Below are 27,934 nucleotides of genomic sequence, written 5' to 3' on the forward strand. Positions count from 1 at the left end.
GAATTGATGGGATGGAGTAAGAATTTGCTTCAAGCTGGATGTGTCCTGAGTGGAAAGTTGGAATTGAATGTTCAAGTTTATCACATTATAATAAGTCTGGTAAGAGGTTTTTCCTCAAGCAATCTATCAGTTTATCTCTAACTTCATATAGCCATATAAAGAGCACAATTTACGGGGTGTGGAATTGCAATGAAAGGAATGGCCAAATACTACCAAGTAAGGGCAGCACAAGATCACTGGGGTTTATTCAGCAGGCCAATGAGAAGTGTCTTCACTGAAAATATTTCCTGTCTCCCATTTCCAGGTTCTTTGACTGAATGTTATGACGAGCTTGGCAACCGATACCGGCTTCCCGTTTACTGCCTGGCGCCGCCCCTCAACCTAATCACTGAGAAGTGCGATGAGGAGGCCACCGACGTGCCAGACCCGCCGGCTCACACTAAGCGCGAGTTCCAGCTGAAGGTGCGCCTGTCCACAGGCAAGGACGTCAAGCTGAACGCCAGCATGGCGGACACAATTGGCCAGCTGAAGCGACAACTGCACGCCGAGGAAGGCATCGAGCCATCGCAGCAGCGCTGGTTCTTTTCGGGAAGACTGCTGACTGACAAGATGCGACTGCAGGAGACAAAAATCCAGAAAGACTTTGTGGTGCAGGTTATAGTCAATGAGGTAGCTGCTATTTAATTCTTAGGTTTTTAAAAATGAATCCATATGCAAGACACATGAGCTATCTTGCCTTGTACAAGAACTGAAGGGCTCTGGACGTGGTTGACGTGTGGAGGAAGGTGGAGTGGGAGTGCATTGGAGTACATACAATGGCTTCCTTTGGTCGCTGTTTGTCATCTGCCATGGAGGCCAAAAATAGGAGCCATATTTAATTTAGCTTTTACTCAGGCTGGCTGATGAATACTTCAGCTGTAAATGAAGATGATTTCTCTGGCTCTCCTATCCCATTTTCCTCTGTCATCTTGCGTCCTTTCCCCTCCCTCTTTTTCTCCAAGCCCATCACTCAGTCACTCCCACCACCCCCCCCCCTCACCACCTGCCCCTTATCCTCCCACCTTGACCTTTGCTCCACTCTTCCAAAAAATAGGGCAATAATTCTGGCTGAATTGCCATCCATTTCACTGTGGTCCTTTTGATCAGGGTTCTTGCAGTGAATATCTTTTCAAGGCAGAATAATAGTTCGGCACAGACTTGAAGGGCTAAAGGGCCTATTTCTGTGCTGTAATGTTCTATAGCTGCTCTCTAGTAGCATATTGCGGCTTTGTAGAGAAAGCGTACTCTGTTTTATATTGGCTTTAAATGTTCAGTGGTTAATCACGTTTCTTTATGCTGCAGCAAGGGCCTAACTAAGCACCAAAAAATGCCCTTGTATTATGCATTAATTACACCAATCAAAGTTTCAAATAGAACTGTGCTTCCATTTTTAAAAAAGTCCCATACTGGTGCAAATTACAGAAGATTGAAGTTTATTTTTTTTGTTCAAGATTGTAATGCAACCAAACCAGGACAGGCTGATTACAATGTGGTATGCAAAAACCTGCTGAATATGAACATCCATGCTTCCCATCTCCAGTTGCTCTGTGTGTGAGTGAACCACATACCAACCTTTACCAAGGGTTCCCTTTTTAATCCACATAGTGTTCGTCTGCAAATGTTAAAGGGACTGTTGCCTCATTGGATCCAAATTGCCAGTCAGATCCTTGTCATTTCTAGACCCTTACATCTGTAAGGTTCACATTTGAGAAGCCAGTGAATTGAGTAAGAAAGCATTGTGGAATTGCTGGCATTTTGTGAATGGGACTGCCACAAGTGACCCCTTGGGCTGCATATTGTATCTCCCCTCCATGTGTGGGACTGAATGATGGGTGTGATAATACTACATTTTTAAAATTTAATTTATTTTTTTCACTTAAATTTAGACATGAAGCGTGGTTCAAGGCCCTTTCTGCCCACAAGCCCGTGACACCCAGTTGTCTTACAATCCCGTACATTTTGAAAGGTGGAAGGAAACTGACGTAGGTCATGGGGAGAACATATGAACTCCTTGCAGTCAGCGCCAGATCTAAACCTAGGTCACTGGCACTGTAATACCATTGCACTAACTTATGCTAACCGTGCCACTCAATGTAATGAAAATCACTTAAAGAATTGATGACTATTTTCCTTTTGGTTCCTCCTTCCTTCAGTTTGCCCAGTCTTTATTTTTCAATCCTGATGATCCATTGAGTTATAAGTTTGCTTTTCACATGCTGACTGGTTAGTTGTCTATTCTCACCATCTTCTGAAGGCTCCAGTTCTCCCAGGATGGCTTTGTTGCATCTGGGTTTGAGTGGTGGTCTGTTATAGTACATCTGGCCTTTCAGAAAGAATGTTAACCCATTGAGGACGACCATTATACACCTTAATTTGCAACTTCCTTTGTTCACCTCATTAACTACCTCTTAAATTCCCAAATCACTTTCCTTCATTGCTCCACTCTTCCTGTAAAAGGATATAGGTAGAATGCAGAGTTGGGCAGAAAAGTGGCAGACAGAATTCAATCTGGATAAATTTAAAATTATGCATTTTGGAGGGTTAAACCTGAAGGCAGAGTACCTGGTTAATAGCAGGATTCCTAAATGTGGAAGAACAGAGGGACCTTAGGGTTCAAATCCATAGATCTCTCAAGGTTTCTGTGCAGGTTGATAGAATAGTTAAGAAGGCTTATGTTATGTTGGCCTTCATTAGTTAGGGGATTGAGTTCAGAAGTTGAGGTAATGTTGCAGCTCTAAAACTCTGGTAAGAGTATTGTGTTCCATTCTGGTTGCCTCATTACAGAAAAGATGTGGAAGCTTTGGAGAGGGTGCAGAGGAGATTTACTACAATATTGCCTGGATTGGAGAATGTGTCTTATGAGGCAGTTAACAGAGATGGGGCTTTTCTTGTGGAGTGAAGGATGAGAGAATGACGTAATAGGTTTACAAGAGTGAGAGGCATAGATGGGGTGGACAGACAGCACTTTTTTTTCCTGGGGCAAGAGTAGCAAACACCAGAGGACATGTGCACAAAATGTGTGGCAAAAGTTTAGGGGACATGTCAGAGGAAAGTTTTTTTTAAAATGTACAGAATAGTAGGTGTCAGGAATGCATTGCTAGGGAGGTGGTGGATACAATAGGGACATTTAAAAGACTTAAGCACAGGATGAAAAAGAAAGAGGTTAAGGATAAGGAAGGTTTAGATTATGTAGGTTGGCACAGCATTGTAGGCCAAAGGGCCTGTGCTATTATGTTCTAATTCACCGAGATGCTTGCATGTTTGTAAGCTTTCACTACGTCATGTTTTCATCTGGTTTTAATCTTGATTAATTTCATCTCGTTTTAAACTTTTACCTAGCCACAAGTCTGCCTCTGACTGGCACCAAGCAGCTTTAGCCCAGGATTGATATTGGTGAAGTAAAAACACAATGCTGGAGAAACCGAGTAGGTCAAACAGGGTCCTTTTATTTAGCAAAAGTAAAAATACATAATGGACGTTTTGCGCTTGAGGCCTTCAAGGTATGGAAAAATGTCAGCAGGATTCGAGCAAAGGAGTAAGGGGAGGTGTGATTGCAAAGGCAGGAGGTAATGGGTAGAGAAGAGGAGGGGCCAGCAGCAATCAAGGGAGAGGAATGGCTAGGTGAAGGGAGGAGAACTGGAAAGTAAGTACTTTATTGTCGATGTGAAAGAAAACTCGAACAAAATTTTAAAATGCAACCTTCAGTCCTCACAAATACAAGATCATTAAAACAATTAAAAAAAAACACTTATTGGCAGAGTTTAATTCTTCAATGGCTCTGGGCTACAAACTGTTCTTGAGTCTGTTTGTCTATCATTATCGTCTACTCGAGGGCAACAGGTCAAACAAATGATGGCCTGAGTTAGCAAATTAGCTGCCTTCCCGATACAGAGATCAAAATAAATCCTCCAAAAAAAAGCTCCCAATAACCTTCTGGGCCATATTGAGAACCCTCTGAAGATCCCTCTTATCTGCTACTGTACAGCTGGAAAACCACACGGGAATGGAGTAAGCTAGCACGCTTTCAATAGAGCAGGGATAGGACACCAATAACCTCTGTAGATTAATTTTTCTAAGGATTCTCAGGAAATGGAGATGTTCACTATAGCAGTGGTGTTAATAGTCCAAGAAAGATAAATCAAATATGTTCCCAGAACCTTGAGTCATGTCCCTTTCCACACAATCTCCATTAATATACAGTGGAGCTGGGGTCATAACAGTACCTCCTGAAATATTATGAGCTCTTTTGTCTTCAAGGAATTCAATACCAGATTGTTTTCCGAGCATCACACTGACAGTCTGTGGACTTCGTCCCTATAGGGTGACTCCTCGCCCCTTGAAATGAGCCCAAACACTCGTATCATCTGCAAATTTAATGATATTAGTGGAATACTCAGACACAGTTGTAGGTATAAAGAGAATACAACATTGGGCTCAACATACAGTCCTGCAGGGAACCAGTGCTAAGTGTGAGAGTAGGGGAATACTGAGTGCCTATTTTTACAGTCTGGGAATAGTTTGTTAAAAAGTCCTTGATCCATAGACAAATAGATCTGGAAAATCCTAAGTCAGTGAGTTTACCAACCAATCTTCCTGGAATAACAGTATTAAAAGCAGAACTAAAGTCTATAAAAAGCAACTTCACATAGCATCCCTGTTGTTCTAAGTGGATCAATGCTAAGTGAAGAACGATGGCAATAGCATCCATGGTAGCCCTGTAAACAAAGTAGCGTGGATTGAAGGTGGGTGGGAGACTGGCTTTAATGTGCTGCAAAACCAGCCTCTGGAAAAGGAAGGAAGGAAGGAAGGAGGAAGAGAACAGGTTATCAGAACCAGAAAAAGTCTGTTAATGCCATCTGGTTGGAGAGTGTTCCTCCAATTTTTGGGTGGACTTAGTGAGATATAACCAGGCCATGGACGGACTCATGAGAGTGGGAGTGTGACACAGAACTGAAATGGTTGGCTATTGGGAGGTCTCTGTCACTGCGCCCACCCCCCCCCCACCACCTTTGCTCGGATGCCTGCTGACATTTTTCCTTGATGAGGGGCTCAAGTCAGAAATGTCCATTATGTATCTTTACCTTTGCTATATAAAGGACACAAAAGAGTCTGGAAAAACAACCAACTGAAAAACCTCACAAAGATAAGCGTATACAGAGCCGTTGTCATACCCACACTCCTGTTCGGTTCCGAATCATGGGTCCTCTACCGGCACCACCTACGGCTCCTAGAACGCTTCCACCAGCGTTGTCTCCGCTCCATCCTCAACATCCATTGGAGCGCTTACATCCCTAACGTCGAAGTACTCGAGATGGCAGAGGTCGACAGCATCGAGTCCACGCTGCTGAAGATCCAGCTGCGCTGGATGGGTCACGTCTCCAGAATGGAGGACCATCGCCTTCCCAAGATCGTGTTATATGGCGAGCTCTCCACTGGCCACCGTGACAGAGGTGCACCAAAGAAAAGGTACAAGGACTGCCTAAAGAAATCTCTTGGTGCCTGCCACATTGACCACCGCCAGTGGGCTGATAACGCCTCAAACCGTGCATCTTGGCGCCTCACAGTTTGGCGAGCAGCAACCTCCTTTGAAGAAGACCGCAGAGCCTACCTCACTGACAAAAGGCAAAGGAGGAAAAACCCAACACCCAACCCCAACCAACCAATTTTCCCCTGCAACCGCTGCAATCGTGTCTGCCTGTCCCGCATCGGACTTGTCAGCCACAAACGAGCCTGCAGCTGACGTGGACTTTTTACCCCCTCCATAAATCTTCGTCCGCGAAGCCACGCCAAAGAAAGAAGGATAAAGGACACTGTTTGACCTGAGTTTCTCCAGTTTTATGTGTTTTTACTTCAACAACAGGTTCTACACATTTTTGTGTTTTATTTGATAGGTGAAGAAGTCCCAGGTTTCTTCCACTTCACATCTTTGACCTCTAATTGCTTTGCAGACCAGCTTGCTGCTCTCTTTGCTGTCCTATTGGTTTGTAGAGCTGAGCAGACCACTGGTAAATCATACCTGCTTGTGCAACTTAAACAGCACTACAGATACTGTGAGTATAAAATAAGAACAAGATGACAGCAGGGCAGGTTGTGACTGAAGGAAATGTTTTACTTGCACCTTTCAAAATGTAGAAATCAATGGAGACACAAGGGCCTGCAGATGCAGGGATCTGGATCGAAATCCAACTGCTGGATGAATTCAGTGGGAGAAAAATTATCAAAATTTTTGGTTGGAACCCTTCAAGTCCTTACCCAAAGCGTCGACTATTCTCTCCACCCCCCCCCTCCCCCCCACACCCCGGTCTGCTGGATCTTTCCAGCAGGTCAATTATTGAAATAAATCAAACTTCTGCAGCCCTAAAACAGCCTTACGCCACTCAAAAATCAGTAGTCTCTCCCCTTGTCACGAATGCCCAAACAATAGGAATTTGCACTGCTTAAATTTTATACTTTAAGATTTTGTGTACATCAGAAATGTGTATTGGCAAACACTCCTGGGTCACATCCTATCTTTTCATGTGTGAAGAATGTTCTCAGGCTATGGTTCTCAACCTTTTATTCCCCCCCCCCCCCCCCCCCCAGATCACCTTGAGTATTCCTTTATAACAAACCAACTGATCAGACTCATGTGAGATTCTTTTGTTATGGTTGTAATTTTTTTTTTGTCATCATACTTACAGCTTCTTGTATTCTATCAGTAATATTTATTTTTGCTGTGGACCTCTAAACAAATCCATGGACCACCCATGATCTATGGACCACTGACTGAGAAGCACTGCATTCCTTCATTTTGAGAATTGACACGAGGCATTTGTTTTGCAGCCTCTATTCCCATCCTTTTACATGTTTGCAGGTTCTACCCGCACATCAATTGTAATATTAACGCAAAGGTTTTAGCAATTGACCCCATAACTGGGGGCAGCAGTTATCTTGCAAACTCTAGTATAGTTTGAGGAAATGTCTTTAATGCCAGACAGTACTGATATAACTTTCCAGCCACTGTGACTGAGTGGGTGGGGTTAATGTTCACTGGCATCCATTCTAAGACAATTGAGCACATCGGTCTTTTTCATAACTTATTTCACAGAAAAAACTATTTTACCTTGATTTAAAATGGGATCCTGCAATTCAAGGTCACTTGGAGATACTGAGGTGAGGCTTGGGCAGCCTAAAGGTCAAATGTTGAATTCTAGAGCAGTGAAATACTGTCTGTGGCCACCCCCCCCCCCCAAAAAAAAACTGCATTTAATTCTGTTGAAGACAGGAGAAGCATCTCCCAGTGATTTGTGCTGTTTACACAATATAGAATTCTGCAGTCAGGTCTTCTCATCTGATTATGTGATGTCTGTAAATATTGGAATGATGTTTGTGTATATTTAGCTTCTTGGAGCAGAATTGTTTTCAGAACACGTTTATTTTCTTTCCTCCTATTCAAAGTAATTCTATATCTGTACAAGCTCTTTATAATATGTACATTTATAAAATGGTTACAGTGATTTATAAGTGTTTTTTTAATATTTATTCTGAAGACTGAATCATCGACAGATGGCAGTGACCTTCACTTTTGACAAAGGTTCAGTGGTCAGATTTGGTAGCTTCTGTCCCGAGTGTTCCACAGTGACCCCTGCTGGTGAAAGTGAGCATACCCTACATGGTAAATAATATCAAATGGACCGATCCATCCTTCCTTAAAACTGTCCCATGTTTATTTTCCTGAACTAAAATTCTTCCTACGATGGTGATTCGTTGAGTGCTCCTGCAATTAGCTTGGTTACAAGGAACCAGTGGGGCTATTGTCTCTGGTGGTTTGAGAAATGAATGTTCAACATGCATACAGTACGGTAACAGACCCCTTTGGCCCACAAGACTGTTCCACCCAAATAACCGACATCTCAGTATGTTTTGAAGGGTGGGAGGAAACCCATGTAGACAGGGGAAAAAATACAAACTCCTTACAGCATCGGATTTGAATCCTGGTCGCAATAGTGTTGCACTAACCACTACACTAACATTGGATTAACCTGTAGATCAGTTACCACTGGTTACTGGTAATGATTCATGGTTACATCAGTGTAACCAATGTTACTAAAAGAACAATCGCACTGTGTGAGGATTGGATTGCTATACTAATAGAAAAAGTTAGTGTTCTGATCTTTACTGAAATCAAAGTAACACTTTACTGTATTGGGCATGTTGTTTGACAGCCATCTTTTGGCCTTTTGCTTAAGATGTAAACACAGCTGTGTGACTGTCTTTAGAAGATTGCAGGGGCCTTTCTCCCCTTGCCTCGAGATGGATGATGAAAGCTGCCTTCACTCCAACGCTGCTTGGTAACACAAGCTGCAGTGTCAGTGAATGCACTGGTTATCACCTCCATATTCATGTTTTTGCCCACCCGTCCAGGAGCAAAGTGTCTTCTCAACATGTGATGTCATCTGTGCTACAGTGTCCCTCCCTCCCACTGTGCACTAACAGATATTTCTTGAGTCACTGCATTATTCTGGATCGAGTCAATGGCTAAATAAAGCACTGCCTAACACATCCTCCTGAGCAAGGGAATGGTGTACATATTCCATCCTGACATCTCAGATTTTTAAAAACAAAGCATCTTCAGTCAGTGGGAGGGGAGGAGAAACAAAGACATTCCTTAAAGCTACCTCACCTCCTAATCTATATACAAGAAGATGGTGGATGTTCAGTTTTTTAAAAGAGGAATTTAATATTCAACCCTTTTCCACTGTGACCTGAGCATTAAAGGGCATAATAATATACAACATCAACAATAGCTGTTATTGAGCAAGAGGCAGAACATTTTGCATTATATCACTGGAGCACTTCCTTGAGGATTACACAATGCCACACTCAACCTGTGGCAGCATTTGGTTAATTTAAAGACTAGCTTTTCTTGCAAGAGGGTACCTAGGGTGTGGAAGGCTTCCTGATTGTGTCAGAGATTCAGATCTGGGGCTTGAGTTGCTGATGGCTTGGACCGGAGTCTGTGGGGGAGCGCTGGAGGCAAATCCATGAACATCCAATGACTGTGGTAGACTTTCTTTTGCATCTCTTTCTCTAAGAGGTACCCAGCAATTTCTGTTGATGATGCATCTGTCTGCCTTACATCAGACTAAAGCAAATTTTGTGTAATATTACACCTGTTTCATTGCATGACAAAGGAATCTTGAACAGACCCTTGTTTTGCAACCATGGTAAACTGCCCAGATGGCTCATTTCACAGCTGGGTCGTCCTTTTCCCTCTCCAGGTAGTGCGGTGTCTCCTCAGTGGTCCCTGTAGGATGCACATCGATCAACACAAGGGTAGGCATGGACTCACTGCAGCTAAGGAGAGCTTGCGTTTGTTCCCTTATGCTGCCTGTGATGGAAGGAATGGTCTCTGCACTGTCCCCTGTGCTTTGTGCCTCCTCCAGTACACTGTCCCCTACACCTTGCTTGGTTTGAGGTGCTGTGGAAAAGAAGCAATATCCAATTCACTACGATACAAATACTCTCTCTGAATACTATACAGTCTTCACAGCAATGCAAATATTTCATTTGGCTGTAAACATCTTCATGATTTCTGAAGTGACAATTATTATTCCTGTCCCTTAATAACAGGAGGTCATATTAGGAATGTTTGTGTCTTGGTTGTAGATTTATACAAGGCATAAGAAGCACAAGGTTCAAAATGTGAGCCTTCATGTTCGAGGATCATTGCTCTCGAATGGACCTTGTTGATAAAAGAGGGTGCTCCTGCAAGTTATTATTGCATTTAAAAGGGTTGACTTGCATGCAAAACAGCTTGATACTGTATCTCAGTACAGATAATAGTGTAGAATGAGGGGAGAGCTGATAGAGGTATACAAAATTGAGGAGGTTGCAAGTAAGCTTTCTCCACTGCGGTTAGGCGGGATGAAAAATGTTTCTTCCTTAACCAAAGGGTTGGGAGCTGATAGAGGTATACAAAATTGAGGAGGTTGCAAGTAAGCTTTCTCCACTGCGGTTAGGCGGGATAAAAAATGTTTCTTCCTTTACCAAAGGGTTGGGAGCTGATAGAGGTATGCAAAATTGAGGAGGTTGCAAGTAAGCTTTCTCCACTGCGGTTAGGCGGGATGAAAAATGTTTTTGCCTTTACCAAAGGGTTGGGAGCTGATAGAGGTATACAAAATTGAGGAGGTTGCAAGTAAGCTTTCTCCACTGCGGTTAGGCGGGATGAAAAATGTTTCTGCCTTTACCAAAGGGTTGGGAGCTGATAGAGGTATGTAAAATTGAGGAGGTTGCAAGTAAGCTTTCTCCACTGCGGTTAGGCGGGATGAAAAATGTTTCTGCCTTTACCAAAGGGTTGGGAGCTGATAGAGGTATGTAAAATTGAGGAGGTTGCAAGTAAGCTTTCTTCACTGCGGTTAGGCGGGATGAAAAATGTTTCTGCCTTTACCAAAGGGTTGGGAGCTGATAGAGGTATGTAAAATTGAGGAGGTTGCAAGTAAGCTTTCTCCACTGCGGTTAGGCGGGATGAAAAATGTTTCTGCCTTTACCAAAGGGTTGGGAGCTGATAGAGGTATACAAAATTGAGGAGGTTGCAAGTAAGCTTTCTCCACTGCGGTTAGGCGGGATGAAAAATGTTTCTGCCTTTACCAAAGGGTTGGGAGCTGATAGAGGTATGTAAAATTGAGGAGGTTGCAAGTAAGCTTTCTCCACTGCGGTTAGGCGGGATGAAAAATGTTTCCTCCTCCACCAAATATCCTCTGGTTAAGGGGAACTTCTTCACATAGTGAGTGTGGAACGAGCTGCCAGTTGAAGTGGTGAGTGTGGGCTTAATTTTTAACATTTAAGAAAAATTTGGACAGGTACGTGGACGTGAGGGGGTACGTACTGGGTGCAGGTCGGTGGGACAAGGCAGCTTGTAATAATTCAGTGCTTTCATCTCCTCACTCCAGGTCCGACTGATCATTTGCACAATTAACAACAGCCTAGTAACCGACCTCTCTGTACTCTTGTGGAAAAACCCGTAGGGAGAATGTACAAACTCTGCAAAGAGTAGCAGAAGTTGAGATTGGAAATGTGAGACAATAGCGGTTCAAACGTGTTCTCCCTCGCCAGAAGGGTGTGAGGAAAGAAAATCCGCTTCAATGCATGGCCCTCTTGGTAATAGCATCCCTGCTCCTCACTGAATGCAGGTTCTAAAATCTCACAACAACTGACAGAACCAACCCAGGCAATGGCTGGAGGCTCTTGAAAATGTGACAGTGTTTCAGAAGTGTGCTCAACTAGAATCTTGTCAATGTTCAGTGCCAATCTAACCTGCTTACTGGGATCATCCTCATTTGCACACGTTGCTACTGTCCAATGCCCAATCCACAACACTTGTCTTTTTCATCCATACCTGGAGTTAAAGAACCTGGATCCATCGTCTCCAACCTGAAGGTGTTCAAAGACCTTTCATCCTCAGCTGAACTTCCTGCCTTTGACACCATGACCTCACTGCAAACAAAGTGGCAGATGCACATGTCAAAACAAGGGCAGCAGAAAGTACAATAAACAGTGGTCCGAAACAATTATTACATGGTCTACATTTGATGCCAGCACCCACGACTTCGGGAACCAGACTGGGTTCAGTTCCTTCTTTAGCAATAAAATGGAGGCTGGTGTTCCCACTGCTTTGTCAGAAGTGCAGACATTCCAACTCTCCCAGGAGGATGCAAATGACTTGGTCAAACTAATTCCATAGAACAGGGGAGCATCTCTGTATCCAATCTACAGCCGGCATGGTTTGTGTGACACTATTACTGCACCATCAATCTGGTTTGAATCCGGCGCTGTCAGTAAGGAGTTTGTACGTTCTCCCTGTGTCTATGTGGGGTTTCCTCCCACCCATGAAAACGTATGGGGTTTTGAGTTGATTTGGATGTAATTGGGTGGTACAAGTTTAAAAGGCCAGAATCAGCTTCTACCATATTGTAAATTTAAACATTTTAAAGTTAAATTTGGATGTCTGGAGTTTGACAGCACAGAAACAATTCATCCATGCTGGCAATGGACTTGAAGACGGGCTCAGGCCTGAAACATCGATATAACATTCAGTTTCCCATGGATGCTGTGTTTCTCCAGCACCCTTGTGTAAGCTCTGTGTTGATCAAGTGATCTACCCAAGCTTGTTCCATTTGCCTACATTCAGCCCATATCCCTCAAAACTTTTCCCATCCACATACCTCTCTTACACGACAGCACTTCATTCCACACACCCACCACCCTCTCTGTGGAAAAAGAAGCCCCTCAAGTCCTTTTCAAATATTTATACACCTCATGATTTTATAAACCTCTAAGCTCCATCCATCAGCCTCCTACACTCCAGGGATAAAAGCTCCACCTATCCAGCCTTTCCTTATCTCTGAAGCCCGCTAGTCCTGGTAAAATTCCTATTAATCTTTTCTGTACTACTTACAGCTCAATGATTTCTTTCCTACCACTGTGTAGAATGCAATGTGGACTCACCACTATCTTGTAAGGTTGAAACAGATAACCTTGCAGAGACTCCACACACCTCGATCTGGATAAACTCGTCACTAAAGCAATGATTGGTTCCCAGTTTGCCTCCATTTAAAGAGCATACCTGCTGATTTGCCCCTGTTCCTTCAAGGTCTGCAGCAAGATATCCTGGTGCACGGTCTGGGTGTGATGGAGTAGTGTTGCCTCTGTGGTGTACTTCTTCTTACAATGGCCACAGCTCAACATCCGGGCGTTGGTCATGTGAATGTTTCTCACATGTCGCCGGAGATCACCTGCAGAGTAAATCACTGCTCAGTAAAATGATCTGCAAATTCTGGTTCCACACATACATAACTCAACCACCTCCAAATGAATCAACAGTATCTAGATGTGCAATCCAATGGGTAATGGCAACTAAAAAGCCCAGGTAGAATGAGCTGAAATTTTAAAACCTGAGACAATAACATACACTGCCCACATGCACACAAACACATCTGAGGCACAATTAGTTCACTTTCCACTCCCTAACCCTCGATAACATTGGGTTGGCGACAGCTCCTCAAGCCAGCATCCTAGTACTGTTTAACCATGTGGAGGGTCTCTGCTTCTCCCACCCTTTCACAGTGACTTCTAGACCCACCACCCTCTGGGGGAAACTACTGAATACCCCTTTGAATCCTTCTAATAGTAAAAACGGCACTGCTACCACTGTGCCAACCCGGGAGAGCGGAGATACAGTGCAGCTCTAAAGGGTTCATCTGCCCCCTAAATGCTGACAGCTCCGTACAGGAGCCAAATTGTGTTTTGTTTTAAAATCCTGCACCTGTGGGGTCTGTGCAAAAGATGGCAGCACCTATGCTTGGCAGCGGACCAGCACAGGGCATCATAAATGGGGAGAGCCCCCACTGAGAAGCAGAAGCAGAGATGACCCTACAGAATGGTGATCATGGCTAAGGGACCCACAAAGGCTGCAACTTGTGGTTGGGGGATCCGCACAGGTTGCGGGCTGCTGTAGATTGGCTCATGGGAACCAGAATTCGAGAGGATGCTGAGGGAAAGAATGGCTCCCGAGGGGCCTCAGGCACTGAAGGCTTCCTGATCTTGTCGGAGGTTTGGATCTGGAACTTGGGTTGCCAAAGAATCGAACAGGAGTCTGTAAGGCTGCAGAAATGCTGGAGGCGAATCTACGGACACTCAGTGTCTCTGAAGGGACTCTTCTCCTTCTTGTACTGTAAGGGACACCGGGGATCACTAATGGCGGCTCTTTGTCTGCCTACGGCAGGCAGAGTCATTTTGTGTAGTATTACAACTTCTGTACTATTACATGACTATAAAGGAATTTTGACCTGGAGTAATTTCCATTTGCTATCTAGTCCTCGTAATTCTACGCGCCTTGATTTAATCTCTGCACAGAATCCTTTAATCCAAAGGAAAGAACAGAAGCATCTCCAACCTTTCCTCCTAACTGAAATCCTTCTCGTCTTGGCAACATCCTCTCAAATCTCCTCAAGCACAAGAAAGAATGATGACCAAAGAAACACAAAAGCTGCAGATTCTGGGATCGAGAGCCAACAGAACAGCATCCCTGGGTAGAAATGGTCAGTCAACTTTTTATGTCTCAATAAAGGGTCTCAACCCCAAAACAGTGACTGACTTCCCTCCAGCCAAGAAACTGTGTTGACCTACTTCAGAGCAGGAAACCAGGCACAAAGGCCAACATTGGCACCAATCAGCCCATTCCAATAATTGCCAGGCTGTTCAACTAAAAAAAGGTGTCACATCAAACCTGCAGAATCTGCAAACTCATCAAATGGAGTACGCAAGCTCAAAACTTCCAAGTGGTGTCAAAGTATTTCACACAGAGCAGTGATATTTACAAGCAGAACCTGTGACATATGGCTAAAGACAACACTGAAGTTAGTTACTTGATTCTTTAAAGTAACATACGATCGTCACCTTGATTAAACATTCTTTTCTGAGTCTAACTAAAGTACTGAATTTACCATGCAAACTTGATTCAAAGTGGATAAATCGGTGAGGTACTGAGGTCTGGAGCTGGTTTTTGCATATTTGAATTCTTCAGTTGGGACTGCAGGAAGGTCTAGCGAGAGGCTCAGCAGCTGAAGTACCCACGCAGGCTTCGGGCTGTCAGTGACACGCAGGCTGCAGATTCACGTCAACCAGGTATTTGGGATCTGGAGCTAGGGTTGCCAATGGTTTGAACTGGAGTCTGGGCAGCTGCAGTGGCTGTGGGAACACTGGAGGTGAATCCACAGAGTGTATCGAAAGGGACTCTCTTATCTACCAGGGTATCGTTAATAGCTAATCTTGGTTTGCCTTATGGCAGACACAAGGTAAAATATATCATGTATTATTATGTGACTTTAAAGGTTTTAAAAAAAACATGATAAAGTTTCTTGACTCTTGAATATCAATAGTTCCAAACAAACATGACAGATGGTTAGGAATGAGTTACAGAGCTTATATGCGGGATAATAATTCCCTGGGAGTGAGTAGTAAAACATGAAAATCTGTAGACACCGTGGTTGAAGTAAAAACACAATGCGCTGAGAGTGAGTTACAGGCTGGAATCTATAAATATAGAATAAGAGTGAGTCTCAGGGGGTTTGTGTATGGAACAACAGATCCCTGGAAATGAATTTCTACAATTCTAAACATCAAACTTAAAATTTAACTTTAAACATACAGCGTGGTAACAGCCCCTTCCTGCCCATGAGCCCATGCCATCCAAATTGCACCCTATTGACCTATAATCCTCTACATTTTGAAGGGTTGGAGGGAACCCACACAGACACGGGGAAAACGTACAAATTCCTTATAGATGGATCGAACCCGTGTTGCTGGCGTCGTAACAGCATTGCGCTAACCGCTACGCTTCCATGTCACCCATATATGGAATAACAGCTCCCTGAGAGTGAGTTAAGGGCTGGAATCTAGTGGAGGGTTTATGAGAGGAAGGACCATGGCGATACTCACCAGACTGAAAGAAGGATTTCTGACACTGGCTGCATTGAAATGGACGATCCTTGGTATGAAACCGCTTGTGAACCACCAGATCACTGAGAATATAAAGTAGAACACAACTTCAGCAGCCAATGGGTGTCTCGGACAAACTTTGGGGAAAGGACTCAGTGGAATCATTCCCATTTGATGGTGAACTGTCCCCTTACCTTGCCCTGAGGAAAGCCTTTCCACACAGGTCACATTTGTGGGGCTGCGTCCCGGTGTGAATGTGAGCATGCCTCCGCAGGTCACAGTGCTGAATGAACTGACGGTCACACTGGGGGCACTTGTACCTGGTATCATCCTGTGCAGTGGGTGTGGGGAATGAGAGGAGGAGACAGATTAGCAGCAGGTTCTTCCAGACCACAGGCCCAAATCTCACAGTGCAGCGGGGTTGAGCAGAGAAAATGGCAGATACTGATGCACTTTGGAAGGTTGAACATGAAGGCAGAATATGTGGTTAATGGCAGGATTCTTAATAGTGTGGAGGAACAAAGGTCCATAGATCCCTCGAGGTTGCCACTCACATCAATGGGGTGGTTAAGAAGGTGTACAATATGCTGGCCCCATTAGTTGGGGGCGATTGAGTTCAAGAACCATGAGGTAATGATGCAGCTCTGTAAGACTGGTTAGACCACACATGGAGTATTGCTTTCAGTTCTAACGAAAGAATGTGAGGGGGTGTGGAGATTTACCTGGAGTGGAAAACATGTCTTATGAAGAAAGGCTGTGTAAAATAAGGTTTATATCTTTGGAGTGACGGAAAATGAAGGACGACTTAGTAAAGGTGTACAAAATTACAAGAGGTGTAGATAGGGTGGACAGCCATCACCTTTTTCCTGGGATGACAGTAGCTAATAACAGATGACATTTGTTTAAGGTGAGTGGAGGAAAGTTTAGGGGAGACGCCAGAGGTAAGTTTTTTTATTTTACACCAGGGGTGTCAAACTCAAATTCACAGAGGGCCAAAATTAAAAACTTGGACTAAGTCGTGGGCCAAACTAAATATTTATTGAAAATTTTCAACAACATCTGCATGTTTTCTCTTCTTTCAACATATGTCATGTTAAACTTTTTCTTATTAAAATAAATGTTTAATAATAGTTTTGGTTAAACTCTTTCCAGAAGAAGCATTAACAAATGAGAAATAAAATATAAAATAAAGTTTGCTGTAAAACCAGGCTTCTTTTCATCTCCTCCACCTTCTGGAGCTTTTGCTTCTCGTTCAGATCCTTATACCTGTCCTGGTGTTTCATTTCATAGTGTCGTCGTATGTTATATTCTTTAACTACAGACACGCTGGCTCCACACAAGACAAACAGGTTTGTCTTTTAAAATGATGAACATATAGTTCGCCTCCCACCTGTCTTGAAAGGTCCTGTTTTCTGTCTTTCGTTTGGCCATTTTTCGTAAGGGGTTTATTACATGTGAGTTGGGCAACAGGTCGCAGGTGCTAATGAAAGTAAAGAGAGGAGGTGGGGGCGATTAGCGGGCTGACGGGCCAGCGCCAACGCATTTGCAAAGCATTCTGGGATTTGTAGTATTAGCTGTGCATGCGCTATACTGGCGCGGCGGCCAGCGGGCCAGCTCTAATACATATTTGATATGATCTTGCGGGCCAAATATAATTATATCACAGGCCAAATTTGGCCCACGGGCCTGAGTTTGACATGTGTGTTTTACACAGAGTGTAGTGGATGCCTGGAATGCATTGTTGGGTGTGGTAGTGGAGGATGGTACAATAGGGACATTCAAAATACTTTTAGACAGATACATGGTTTTAAGAAAAACAGAGACTTATAGGTGTGAGGTAGGAAAGAGTTAGATTGTTGTGGAGTAGGTTTACATAGGTCAGCACAACATCGTAGTACTTGTGCTGTCCTATATTATTACAGGCAGGGAAACATTTATGATCACTGCTCAGGAGATGGGGGGGAAATGAGAGTGGAATTAGTGAACCTGCCACCAAGGACCTGATCTATAGATCTGGAGTCACGAGATCAAATCCCACCATCATAGGGACACATGTGATCACAAAGGACAACTACAGACAGGTATGGTGATGGGAAGTCACGACAAGTCCACCAACCTCCGTGTTGACCATGTGAATCTTCTTATGTCGGACATAGTTGCCGCGACGATTGAAGGTTAAACTGCAGAGGTAGCATCTGTACAACTTCCCTTCCACTTTTGGATCTGTTGAAAGAAACACATTCCAGGTTCAGGAACAGAGGAAACTTGACTGCTTTTCTGGCCACCTGCGATCTATGGGTCTCAGCTAGAACTCCCAGTTCAATTCCCACACTGACCTCAACCTCCTCCTCTGAGCGTGAAGCCAAAAGTAAACTTTAGGATCAACATCATATTCCTCCTGGACAGCCTTTCACCTGACATCATACACACTGTACCACCCCCTACACCCAACAGCATGCACATTATACCCCCCCACAAATCTCCCACCTCTCTCTGGTTACACTGTTTCCATCTTTTCATAACTACTACTTACTTTTCTCTCCAACCTTCCCCCCCCCCCACCCTCTCAGTGATCCCTCCCTGCCTCTCCACTTCTCCCACGTTCTGTCCATCACCTCTTGGCCCCTACCCATCTTCTACTCCATTATCCCCCTCCCTGATATACCGAACATCACCCCTTCCCGCCTTATTCTCAATCAAGGGTCTCGACCCAAAACGCTGATGAACCATTTCTATCCACAATGCAGCCTGACCCACTGAGTCCCTCCGCCAGCTCATGGTTTGCTCAGCTTGGGGGGGGGGGAGGGAGGAGGATAGTTATGGCGACCAGGCAGACTCACCGGGATGCTTCAGTGGAGGCTCCACTGGGCTAGTTTCCTGGGAGACGGTAAAGAGCAGGGACCCTGCTGAGAGCAGGGCATCAGCTGTGGCCAAGGTGAACTTCCGAGGACCAGTCTGCAGCAAGACCTGGAGGGCAGGAGTCACATTCCCAACATAAACCCAATGCTCAGCACTGCAACCTGACTCTCTCCCCCCCATCAAGATGAGCTATGTTACTGTCCCAAAGTGTGCAGCTCCTCCCCTACACTCACAACCATTCATATTATAAAGCTCTCTATATTGTGCCATCACACATTCCAGGGTAGAGACAGCGCAGGTTAGATGCAGAGTGAAGCTCCCTCAACACTGCCCCATCACACACTCCCAGGGCAGGGACAGCACAGGTTAGATATAGAGTGAAGCTCCCTCTACACTGCCCCATCACACACTCCCAGGAAAGGGACAGCACAGTTTTGATATAGAGCACAGAACTATTATTCTGCCCAGTCCCATTGACCTTCCATATTCCTCCATACCCCTCCCGCCTATATACCTATCTAAAGTTCTCTTAAATGGGGTAATCAAGCCTGTATCCACCTCCTCTGTTGGCAGTTCATTCCACATTCTCACTGCTCTCTGAACTTCCCCTTCATGTTCCCCTTCAACATTTCCTCCTTCACCCTTAACCCATATCCTTGTCCCACCCATTCTCAGTGCAAAAGGCTATAACCCTCATAATTTTGTCTACCATCTATACTAATGTAGTTAGTATCATGTATGTGTGTCTGGTTGCAAGTAAGAATTCCAATACATGTGTGTATTGTACTTGTGTATATGACCACCTCACTGACAAAAGGCAAAGGAGGAAAAACCCAACACCCAACCCCAACCAACCAATTTTCCCCTGCAACCGTGTCTGCCTGTCCCGCATCGGACTCGTCAGCCACAAACGAGCCTGCAGCTGACGTGGACATTTACCCCCTCCATAAATCTTCGTCCGCGAAGCCAAGCCAAAGAAGAAGAGATATGACAACAAATTCTCATACCAGCACAAAACTTTGGATGCCTCCCTCTCACTAATTACTGCCTCCTGTTTAAAACAACGCATCTATTGTTCCTTCCGACTATATTCGTTCACCGAGTGTGAAACAGCTTTTAGACCTTTCAGAGAATATCCACTTCAGAAAGAGAGAACAATCTAGTTAGTGTGGAAGTCAGAAACTATAGAGTCATCTATAGGCCCCCAAATAGCCCTCAGAACACTGCCCACGAACGGTGCAGAAATAACAGTATTGTTGTAATAGGAGACTTCAACTTCCCAAGTACTGATTGGTACCTCCTTATTGTAAGAGGGATAAGAAGGGAAGAATTTGACAGGATGTGGAAGGTATGGAGAGGTCGAAGAGAAGATTTACCAGGATGTTGCCTGGATTGGAGAACGTGTCTTTTGAGGCAAAGTTAACAGAGCTAGGACTTTTCTCTTTGGAGCAAAAAAGGACGAGAGAGGACTTAATAGAGATCTACAAGATAGTTACAAGATTATGAGGGGCATAGACAGGGTGAACAGCCAGCACCTTTACCTCAGGGCAATAGCAGCAAACACCAGAGGTTATCTGTACAAGGTGAGGGAAGTTTAGGGGAGACATCAGCAAGATTTATCTATTTATTTACACAGAGAGTGGTAGGTGTCTGGAATGCATTGCCCAGGGATGGTAGTGGAGGCTGGTGGTACAGTAGGGACATTTAAAAGACAGGCAGATTGATGTAAGAAACACAGAGGGTTATGGATGTGAGGTAGGGAAGTTTTAGATTGTTGAGTAGGTTTATTTAGGGTGTGGGCCGAAGGGCCTGTACTGTGCTGTAATGCTCTATCAGTCAATACTGGGAAAGGTGTGCTTGGCGAGATGGGATATGGTACCCAGCCCACCCTCTACGGTACCTGGGTGGGATGCAGGAGCTCGGTCATCCCCGCAAGGTCCTTTCCGTACATCTTGATGCCATTGGGGAGTTCCAGTATCACCTCCTCGGGCACCTGAATTTCTGTGCTTTCTTGCTGCACCGTCGACAAGACCAGGACGTGCGTGTTGGGCATCTCGGAGCAAGGTTCGGCCTGCCCCTCACCTTGTAACGTGTTGCTCCCAGGCAAGAGAGGCATAGCAATCTTGCTTAGCACTTGCGCTGTCTCCAGGAGGTCCCAGCTCTCTGTGGGTAGTGGGGAAGGATCAGAATATAGTTCCCTTCAGTCTGATCAAGTACCTTTTCCTAGTATTTAGCCAATTTTCTATGCAAGTTGCGACTCCCCCTTTTATTCCATGCCTTTTAACTGTTTCTTATGAAGAAGCACCTTATCAAATGCCTTGTGGAACTCTACATTTACCACATCGCCCATAAATCCCCCCTTAATTCACTCTAGTCTTTCATCTATAAGTTCAACATAACTGGCCTTTAACAAATTCATACTGGCCTTCTCTAACTCTAAACTAATCCATACATTCTGTCCCTGATTATATTGAACAATGAAGATTCTGCTTCCTGAACACTTTTGGGTGTATTTTATGGATTTTGGGCTGCTGATCACGAAAATCACCTTAAAATTTCCTATCACATACTGTTTCTTACAGATAAATTATTTCTGTGATTTCCTGTCGTATTTTAAGTCTACTTCAAGCATGAAGTGCAAAATGTAATTGAAAATTCATTTTCTGCATTGGCACTTGGACTTCCTCCCTGCTGATCTTGGTGCAGGGAGTGATGAACATGATGAAAGGTTTCAACCAGAACGTTGTGACCACGGAAAAGTGGTATCAGGGCAACTGGAATCCATCAATGCTGGACAACTATTGTTGGACACTGACACAAGAGGCATCAGATGCTGAGTACAAATGAAAATCAGTGGCAAAATATGTTTAGGTCAGTTGAGCTAACACATGCTAAATTCAATAAAAGTTAATTTAATGTTCCTCCAACTTCCCATGTGATGCAGCAAATCTGAAATTATCTTTGTGTTCAGCTTGTTTTTTTCAGGAAGCAAACCTTTTGAAAAAAAAAAATTTGTCCAGGGTTATTGATTCGAGTTACTGGCCAACAGCAGAGTTACATTGATCGGTCTATAGCAGGGGTCTCAAGCTCACGGCCCGCGGGCCAACTGCGGCCCTCGGGACGATAGTTTGTGGCCCCGCCTTAATACAAAAGTTTAATGTTAGTGCGGCCCGCGAGTTTGATATGACTGGCACTTTTCAGTGTTGTGTGCGGAGCTGAACGAACCTACCAATCACGGTGGGGTATATTGCTCTCGGGGGCGGGACAGCATTTTCTATTTGTCATTATAGGAACGCGGCACATGCGCAATTTCCGTGGCCGCTCCCACTTCACGCGCTTCGGCATCCAGTCTGAACCCGGAAGTTGTTGCTCAGCGGGACAGAAAAAGAAGCGGAAAAGACGCATCGGCTAAACACTGAAACAGTGCAACTCTGAACTCAAAACCAAGTTCAGGGAGGTGAGTGGAAAAGCAGACAAGCTTGGGCAATTTTTGAGAGAATTGCCCCCCAGCTTCCCTGAGCTTTCTCGAATGTTCAAGCGGACCCTGTGTCTTTTTGGGAGCACATACTTGTGCGAAAAGCTCTTCTCTACCTTGAACTTCAATAAGTCCAAGGACAGGTCCAGATTTACTGATGAGCATCTTCAAGCCCTACTGAGGGTCTCAACTGCCTCCTCCCTTAAGCCAAATGTGGCTCAGCTATGCGAGAGGAAGTGCTGCCAGATCTCTAGCAGTAAGAAGTAGGCAGAAGAAGACATGTTCATAACAGTTTATGTTCAATGTTCCATTCATGTTCAGAAAGTTAAAGGTTAAAGAACTGTTAATACAGACATTTGAATCTGAATAATAATAATTACATTTCTCCAGTCAGCAACTATATGTGGTTTCTTCAGTCTTCTATATCTGCTGTATTATTATTTTCATTTTATTTATTTATTACTGATTGATTTTATTTTTTTTCTTATGAATTGTTAATTTATTTATTTTTTCATCTTATTTTGTGTTAAAAAATAATAAAGATATTTGATAACATTGGAATGTTTTTGTAAGAGCTTTTCTTGTGTAAAACCTGATGCGGCCCAGCCTCACCCAGACTCTACCTCCAGCAGCCCCCGGATAAATTGAGTTTGAGACCCCTGGTCTATAGTTACTGGGCTTTTGAAGAGTTATCACTCTTTTGAACATGAATGAAACATTTTCAATGTTCCTCGTGCACAACCGTAAACCTACAGACATTTTGAAAGCTTAAGCAACCAAAAAGCATCACCTCTGGATGAGGCAACATCCACCTTTAGTGCAATGAGCTTTTCTACTTCTCCCTCTGACATGGGAAGCCTTGACAAACTTCTGCAGAAGTGTGGTGGAAAGTGTGCTGACTGGCTGCATCACAGGGGCACCAATACCTCTGCACAAAAAGGAAGTGGACACAGCCCAGGACCTCACAGGCAAAACCCTCCCCACCATCAAGAAAATCTAAATGAAACGCTGTCATCGGAGAGCAGTGGCAATTATCAAGGATCCACACCACCCAGCACACGCTCTGTTCTCACTCCTGCCATCAGGAAAGAGGTATGGGGCCACAAGACTCGCACCACCAGGTTCAGGAACAGCTGCTACCCCTCCACCAACAGACTCCTCAACTACAAACTCAATCAGGGACTCATTTAAGGATGTTACTTTGCATTATTATTTATTATTGAATATTTTTTCTATATTTGCAGTTTGTTTACATTTCTCTCTTTTGTACAAATATCTTTTTTTTTTAATTTTTTATTTTTCACACCATAAATCACATTATCCATGATATACACTATTTCTTTTTCACACATATACAGTGACTTTTTCTCCCCCCCCCCTTCCTCCCAAGCCACTCCCCCACCCCCCCCTCTCATCCATTTTAGGTATACAATCTAGGTTGCATTAAGCCAGTCAGACAATGTTGTCATTCAACAAAATTACACCAGAAATTCTACTGAGTCCATTCTTTTCTTTCCTTCTCCTTCCATCAACTTAGGTAATGTTTGTCCCCGGTAGGTTTTCGCTATTGTATTTAATGTAAGGCTCCTATACTTGTTCGAATATTTCAATATTATTTCTTAACCTATATGTTATTTTTTCTAATGGAATACATTTATTCATTTAAATTTAGTAGTTTCTTCCTTTTAATTTGGTTATGTATTCCATTAATATTTAAAGTCATCTAGTTCAGCGTAGCCCTTTTATATTTTGTTTATCTTCTCTTTCCGTTTTTCCATCATTACCTTTCCTCCTTTTCCATTTCTGTTTTCTTATTTTCAACTCTTTATAAGACAACATTCCTACAACATCCAACATTTTCCTTATTCTCCTATTTCTATCTTATTTATCCCCAATCTCCCCTTCACCTCCTGAGTTGTCCTTTATCCCTTGTCGGACAACCACATCTCCCCTCTCCATTTGGATTTGCGAATCCACTCGCAAGCGTCAACTGATTTTGCAGTGACCGCTATTTCCCCCCACCCCGCCCCCACCAGAAAAGATTTCACTTTTCATATGTCACAAAGGTCACTCTTTTAATTCCCTCCTTATTCTCTCTATTCCCTTACCTTCCCTTATTAATTCTTGTCTATACTATCTATATTTTCCTCTAAGTACAGATACATTCACGTATGCACATTGTCTCTATTCACTCTTATACCTCTTTACCCGCATACATATCAATCGTGATCATTTTTACTCTCATTACCCGTCTTCATCCCTCAGTCTATTTTTGTCTTTACCCACATACATATCAATCGTGATCATTTTTACTCTCATTACCCGTCTTCCTCCCTCAGTCTATTTTTGTAATTGTTCTGCAAATTTTCGTGCTTCTTCTGGATCCGAGAATAGTCTGTTTTGTTGTCCTGGAATAAATATTTTCAATGCCGCTGGATGCTTTAGTATAAATTTATACCCTTTCTTCCATAAAATCACCTTTGCTGTATTGAACTCTTTTCTCTTCTTTAGGAGTTCAAAACTTATATCTGGATAAATGAAGATTTTTTGCCCTTTATACTCCAGTGGTTTGTTGCCCTCTCTTACTTTTTCCATTGTCTTCTCCAGTACCTTTTCTCTTGTAGTATATCTTAGGAATTTTACTACAATAGATCTTGGTTTTTGTTGTGGTTGTGGTTTAGAGGCCAATACTCTATGTGCCCTTTCTATTTCCATTTCTTGCTGTAGTTCTGGACATCCTAGGGTCTTAGGGATCCACTCTTTTATAAACTCCCTCATATTCTTGCCTTCTTCATCTTCCTTAAGGCCCACTATCTTTATGTTATTTCTTCTGTTATAATTTTCCATTGTATCTATTTTTTGAGCTAGTAGTTCTTGTGTCTCTTTAGTTTTTTTATTAGATTCCTCCAATTTCTTTTTTAAGTCTTCTACCTCCATTTCTGCTGCTACTGCCCGCTCTTCCATCTTGTCCATTTTCTTTCCCATTTCTGTTAAGGTCATCTCCATTTTATTTATTTTCTCTTCTGTGTTGTTTATTCTTTTTCTTAAATCCTTAAATTCCTGTGTTTGCCATTCTTTAAATGACTCCATGTATCCTTTAATAAGAGCAAGTATATCCTTTATCTTGCCTTTCTTTTCTTCTTCTATTTCACCATACTCTTCCTCTTCCTCTTCTTCTTCCTCTGGGTTGACCATTTGTTGTTTCTTTGGTGCCCTTTCCTCCTCTTCTTTCTTGTTTCTATTGTCTTCTGTGGTCTCTTCTTGCTGCAGGTGTTCTGCAGCTGTCGTTGCCGGCTGTGAAGATCGACTCCCCAGCTGGTCCCCCCTCCCGTCGGTGTGTTTTTTTTCATTAACATCGCGCATGCGCGAACGCGGTTGCGCACTTTTACTCGGCTCTGCGAGCCATTTTTGTAGTCCATTATTTACCGACCTGAGGGAGCGGGTTTCTCTCTCCGCAGCGGGCCTCTTCGGACAGGTAAGGCCTTCACCTTTTTCCTCTTTTGTCTTCTCTTCCTCTCTTCTTACCGTTGCTTTCGATTTTTCTTTTTTTGTCGCCATCTTCTTTCCACCTTTATACTCACTTTACTGTAACTTTTATTTCTGTGCCTTTGTGTTTTCCTTTGTTTTTCCCGACTTTTCTGGAGAGGGCTGGAGTTCACCGTCCGGCCACTACTCCATCACGTGACTCCTCTACAAATATCTTTTCTTGAGTATAATTTATCCTACTAATAAGTATAAATTCTGCCTGGCCCACAGGAAAAATAATCTCAGATTTGTATGTGATGTCTTGTAATTACTCTAACTGGACTTAAAATGTCCAGCCAATCCATATCTGCTTTCACTGATCCTCTGGCAGCACCTTCTTTCAAGGTGAAGATGGCTTTCTTCTTCTTCTTTGACTTGGCTTCGCGGACGAAGATTTATGGAGGGGGTAAAAGTCCACATCAGCTGCAGGCTCGTTTGTGGCTGACAAGTCCGATGCGGGACAGGCAGACGCGGTTGCAGCGGCTGCAGGGGAGAATTGGTTGGTTGGGGTTGGGTGTTTCCTCCTTTGCCTTTTGTCAGTGAGGTGGGCAGTGAAGATGGCTATAAATTACATATTTGCTGCCTTAATTTATCATATACCTCATCCCTTTTTAAAAAAAAAAATCATTCCTTTTACAATTCCTTTCTGGTTTACAACCCAATAGAATATTATTGTTGTGTTTCGGAGCCCAAATGCCCTGGCCCCATCACCTGGGGCAGTGCCCTGGTTCTGGACTCCCTGCTGAGGAAACTCTCACTTCCCTCATTTAGCTCAGGATTGGGAACAAAATCCCAGCAAGATGCCAATGAATCTATTAACACAATACACAATCCATACACCAACTCTGGTGAAGGCATGCAGTGACCACAGTGAGGCTGGTTAAATGGGGAAGGATACAAGGTTATGGGGAAAAATATAGACTGTCAACTGATGAATAGGTTTAGAGGGACCAACAGAGCACAGTGCAGGCCCTTCACCCACTATGTGCTAATCTTTGTAAACAATCCACTTCTCTCTGGATTGCCATCTTATCGTGGTGGAGAAGCTTGTAGGGTCCTGTGATCCTGAGAGCGATGCCATCTGGAGCTGTGCTCCTGGGAGGGTCACCCATGGCGGCAAGGTTGAGGGTGAGGTCCCTGACAAAGAACAATCCATCAGTGGAACAGGTGGATAAAGTTACTCCGAACTCAGCGGCTGTGAAGGCGGACGATGGCTGCAGCAAATCCATCAGCTCCAATCGTCGTGGTTTTCATGCCATTGGAATTAGTTGGCTGATTTGTGATTTCTTGGGGTGCAACATCAAGTACACGCTAAACAACACACGCACAGGCGACTTCGCTCTGTGGATCAACGGAATGAAGGCCATCATCCTTCTCCTTGAGGGATGGTCACAACGACTCTACAACAATCTAATTTTTTACTACTTCACACCTGGAACGTTAAATGTTTCTTACATCCATATGCTCATCAAAGAGTCTTTTGAATACCCCCATTAGATTTTTTAAAATTTAGCCATACTGCACAGTAACACCACCACCCCTAACAATGCATTCCAGATACCACCACTCTCTGTGAAAAAACATACCCCTGACGTCTCACCTAAACTTTCCTCCCTTCATCTTGTATATCTACCTCTTCTGGTGTTTGCTACTGTTGCCCAGAAAAAAGGTGCTGACCCTGCATGATCTTGTAGACCTCTATTAAGTTACTTCTCATCCTTCGTCACCCCAAAGAGAAAAACCATAGCTCAACTAACCGTGGTTCATAAAACAAGTTCTCCAATCCAGGCAACTTCCTGGTAAATCTCTGCCCTCTCCAAACCACCTACATCCTAAAATGCAGGCAAATGGGATCAGCCCAGGTAGTCACCTTGGTCAGCATGGGCAGGTTGGACCAAAGGGCTGCTTTCATGCTGAAAGGAATGGAAAGTTTTCTGTGTAGGTTTTCATCTCTGGGAGACAGGGTAAAGCACCAGCCTTCAATGCAGGTCCCGGTCACAAACATTTCTCCCATTTACAAAACCCTGAGTTTCTTGGAACAGGCTACATTTCACTTGCCGCTATGACCACATGCTGTATCCTTACCTTTTGCCAGCTCCAGACTTTGAGCAGTGGCAGCCACCGGCACTTCAGGAACCCGATCATTCCTAGAAGCCACTCCCTCCTGTACACCTGGCAGGGAGGAGCAGTCAACGGTTGGTTCCATGTCTGGAGCCTGGATGCTTGGAGGCAAAGAGTGGGTGTGCGTCGGGCTGCCCGCTGCAGCGACTCCATTCTTAGCTTGTGTCGTTGCCGGGACAGAGGTGAAGTTGCCAGCATCGTGCAGGCTTGTCTTCCCGGCGGTGCTCTGCTTGGGTGCTGTGGCCGAAGATTGCTCAGAGGCCTCCATCTGGGTCAGTGGCTGGAAGAGATCCAGTTCAGCCAAGGCTGGCCAGGGCAAAGCAAGGAGCCTGATCTCATTTACCTTCTCTCAGACAAAAGCAATCCACTGCAGATGCTCGATGTCCAACACAAAGACCAACAGTGGGGATACTCAGCAGGTCAGGCAGCATCTGTGGA

General features: G+C 43.9%; 2 protein-coding genes across 12 annotated transcripts in view; one reads left to right on the forward strand and one right to left on the reverse strand.

Moving 5' to 3' along the window:
* ubtd1b (ubiquitin domain containing 1b) overlaps positions 1 to 27,934 on the forward strand; it is a 124,964-nt gene that overhangs the window by 61,875 nt on the left and 35,155 nt on the right. For 5 of the 10 annotated variants that reach the window (XM_069900300.1, XM_069900303.1, XM_069900301.1 and 2 more), the window contains exons 3-4: positions 305 to 669; positions 5,988 to 6,089. In XM_069900300.1, the coding sequence (XP_069756401.1) occupies positions 305 to 669; positions 5,988 to 6,089 (467 nt within the window). Of the gene's footprint in view, positions 1 to 304; positions 670 to 1,925; positions 5,420 to 5,987; positions 6,090 to 7,568; positions 7,778 to 10,970; positions 14,926 to 27,934 lie in introns of those variants that run through there. The other 5 variants (XM_069900306.1, XM_069900307.1, XM_069900308.1 and 2 more) reach the window with 5 other exon arrangements.
* LOC138744336 (uncharacterized) overlaps positions 1 to 27,934 on the reverse strand; it is a 37,550-nt gene that overhangs the window by 5,872 nt on the left and 3,744 nt on the right. Inside the window, exons 2-10 of one of the 2 annotated variants that reach the window (XM_069900310.1) lie at positions 27,461 to 27,927; positions 20,276 to 20,538; positions 18,357 to 18,483; positions 17,633 to 17,739; positions 15,711 to 15,847; positions 15,517 to 15,599; positions 12,644 to 12,812; positions 11,417 to 11,514; positions 7,334 to 9,499 (exon numbers count right to left, since the gene is read on the reverse strand). In XM_069900310.1, the coding sequence (XP_069756411.1) occupies positions 9,264 to 9,499; positions 11,417 to 11,514; positions 12,644 to 12,812; positions 15,517 to 15,599; positions 15,711 to 15,847; positions 17,633 to 17,739; positions 18,357 to 18,483; positions 20,276 to 20,538; positions 27,461 to 27,764 (1,524 nt within the window). In that variant the 5' untranslated portion in view covers positions 27,765 to 27,927 and the 3' untranslated portion in view covers positions 7,334 to 9,263. Of the gene's footprint in view, positions 1 to 7,333; positions 9,500 to 11,416; positions 11,515 to 12,643; positions 12,813 to 15,516; positions 15,600 to 15,710; positions 15,848 to 17,632; positions 17,740 to 18,356; positions 18,484 to 20,275; positions 20,539 to 27,460; positions 27,928 to 27,934 lie in introns of those variants that run through there. The other variant, XM_069900312.1, reaches the window with a different exon arrangement.

The sequence above is a fragment of the Narcine bancroftii genome, chromosome 10, assembly GCF_036971445.1.
Source record: "Narcine bancroftii isolate sNarBan1 chromosome 10, sNarBan1.hap1, whole genome shotgun sequence".
Taxonomy (NCBI): domain Eukaryota; kingdom Metazoa; phylum Chordata; class Chondrichthyes; order Torpediniformes; family Narcinidae; genus Narcine; species Narcine bancroftii.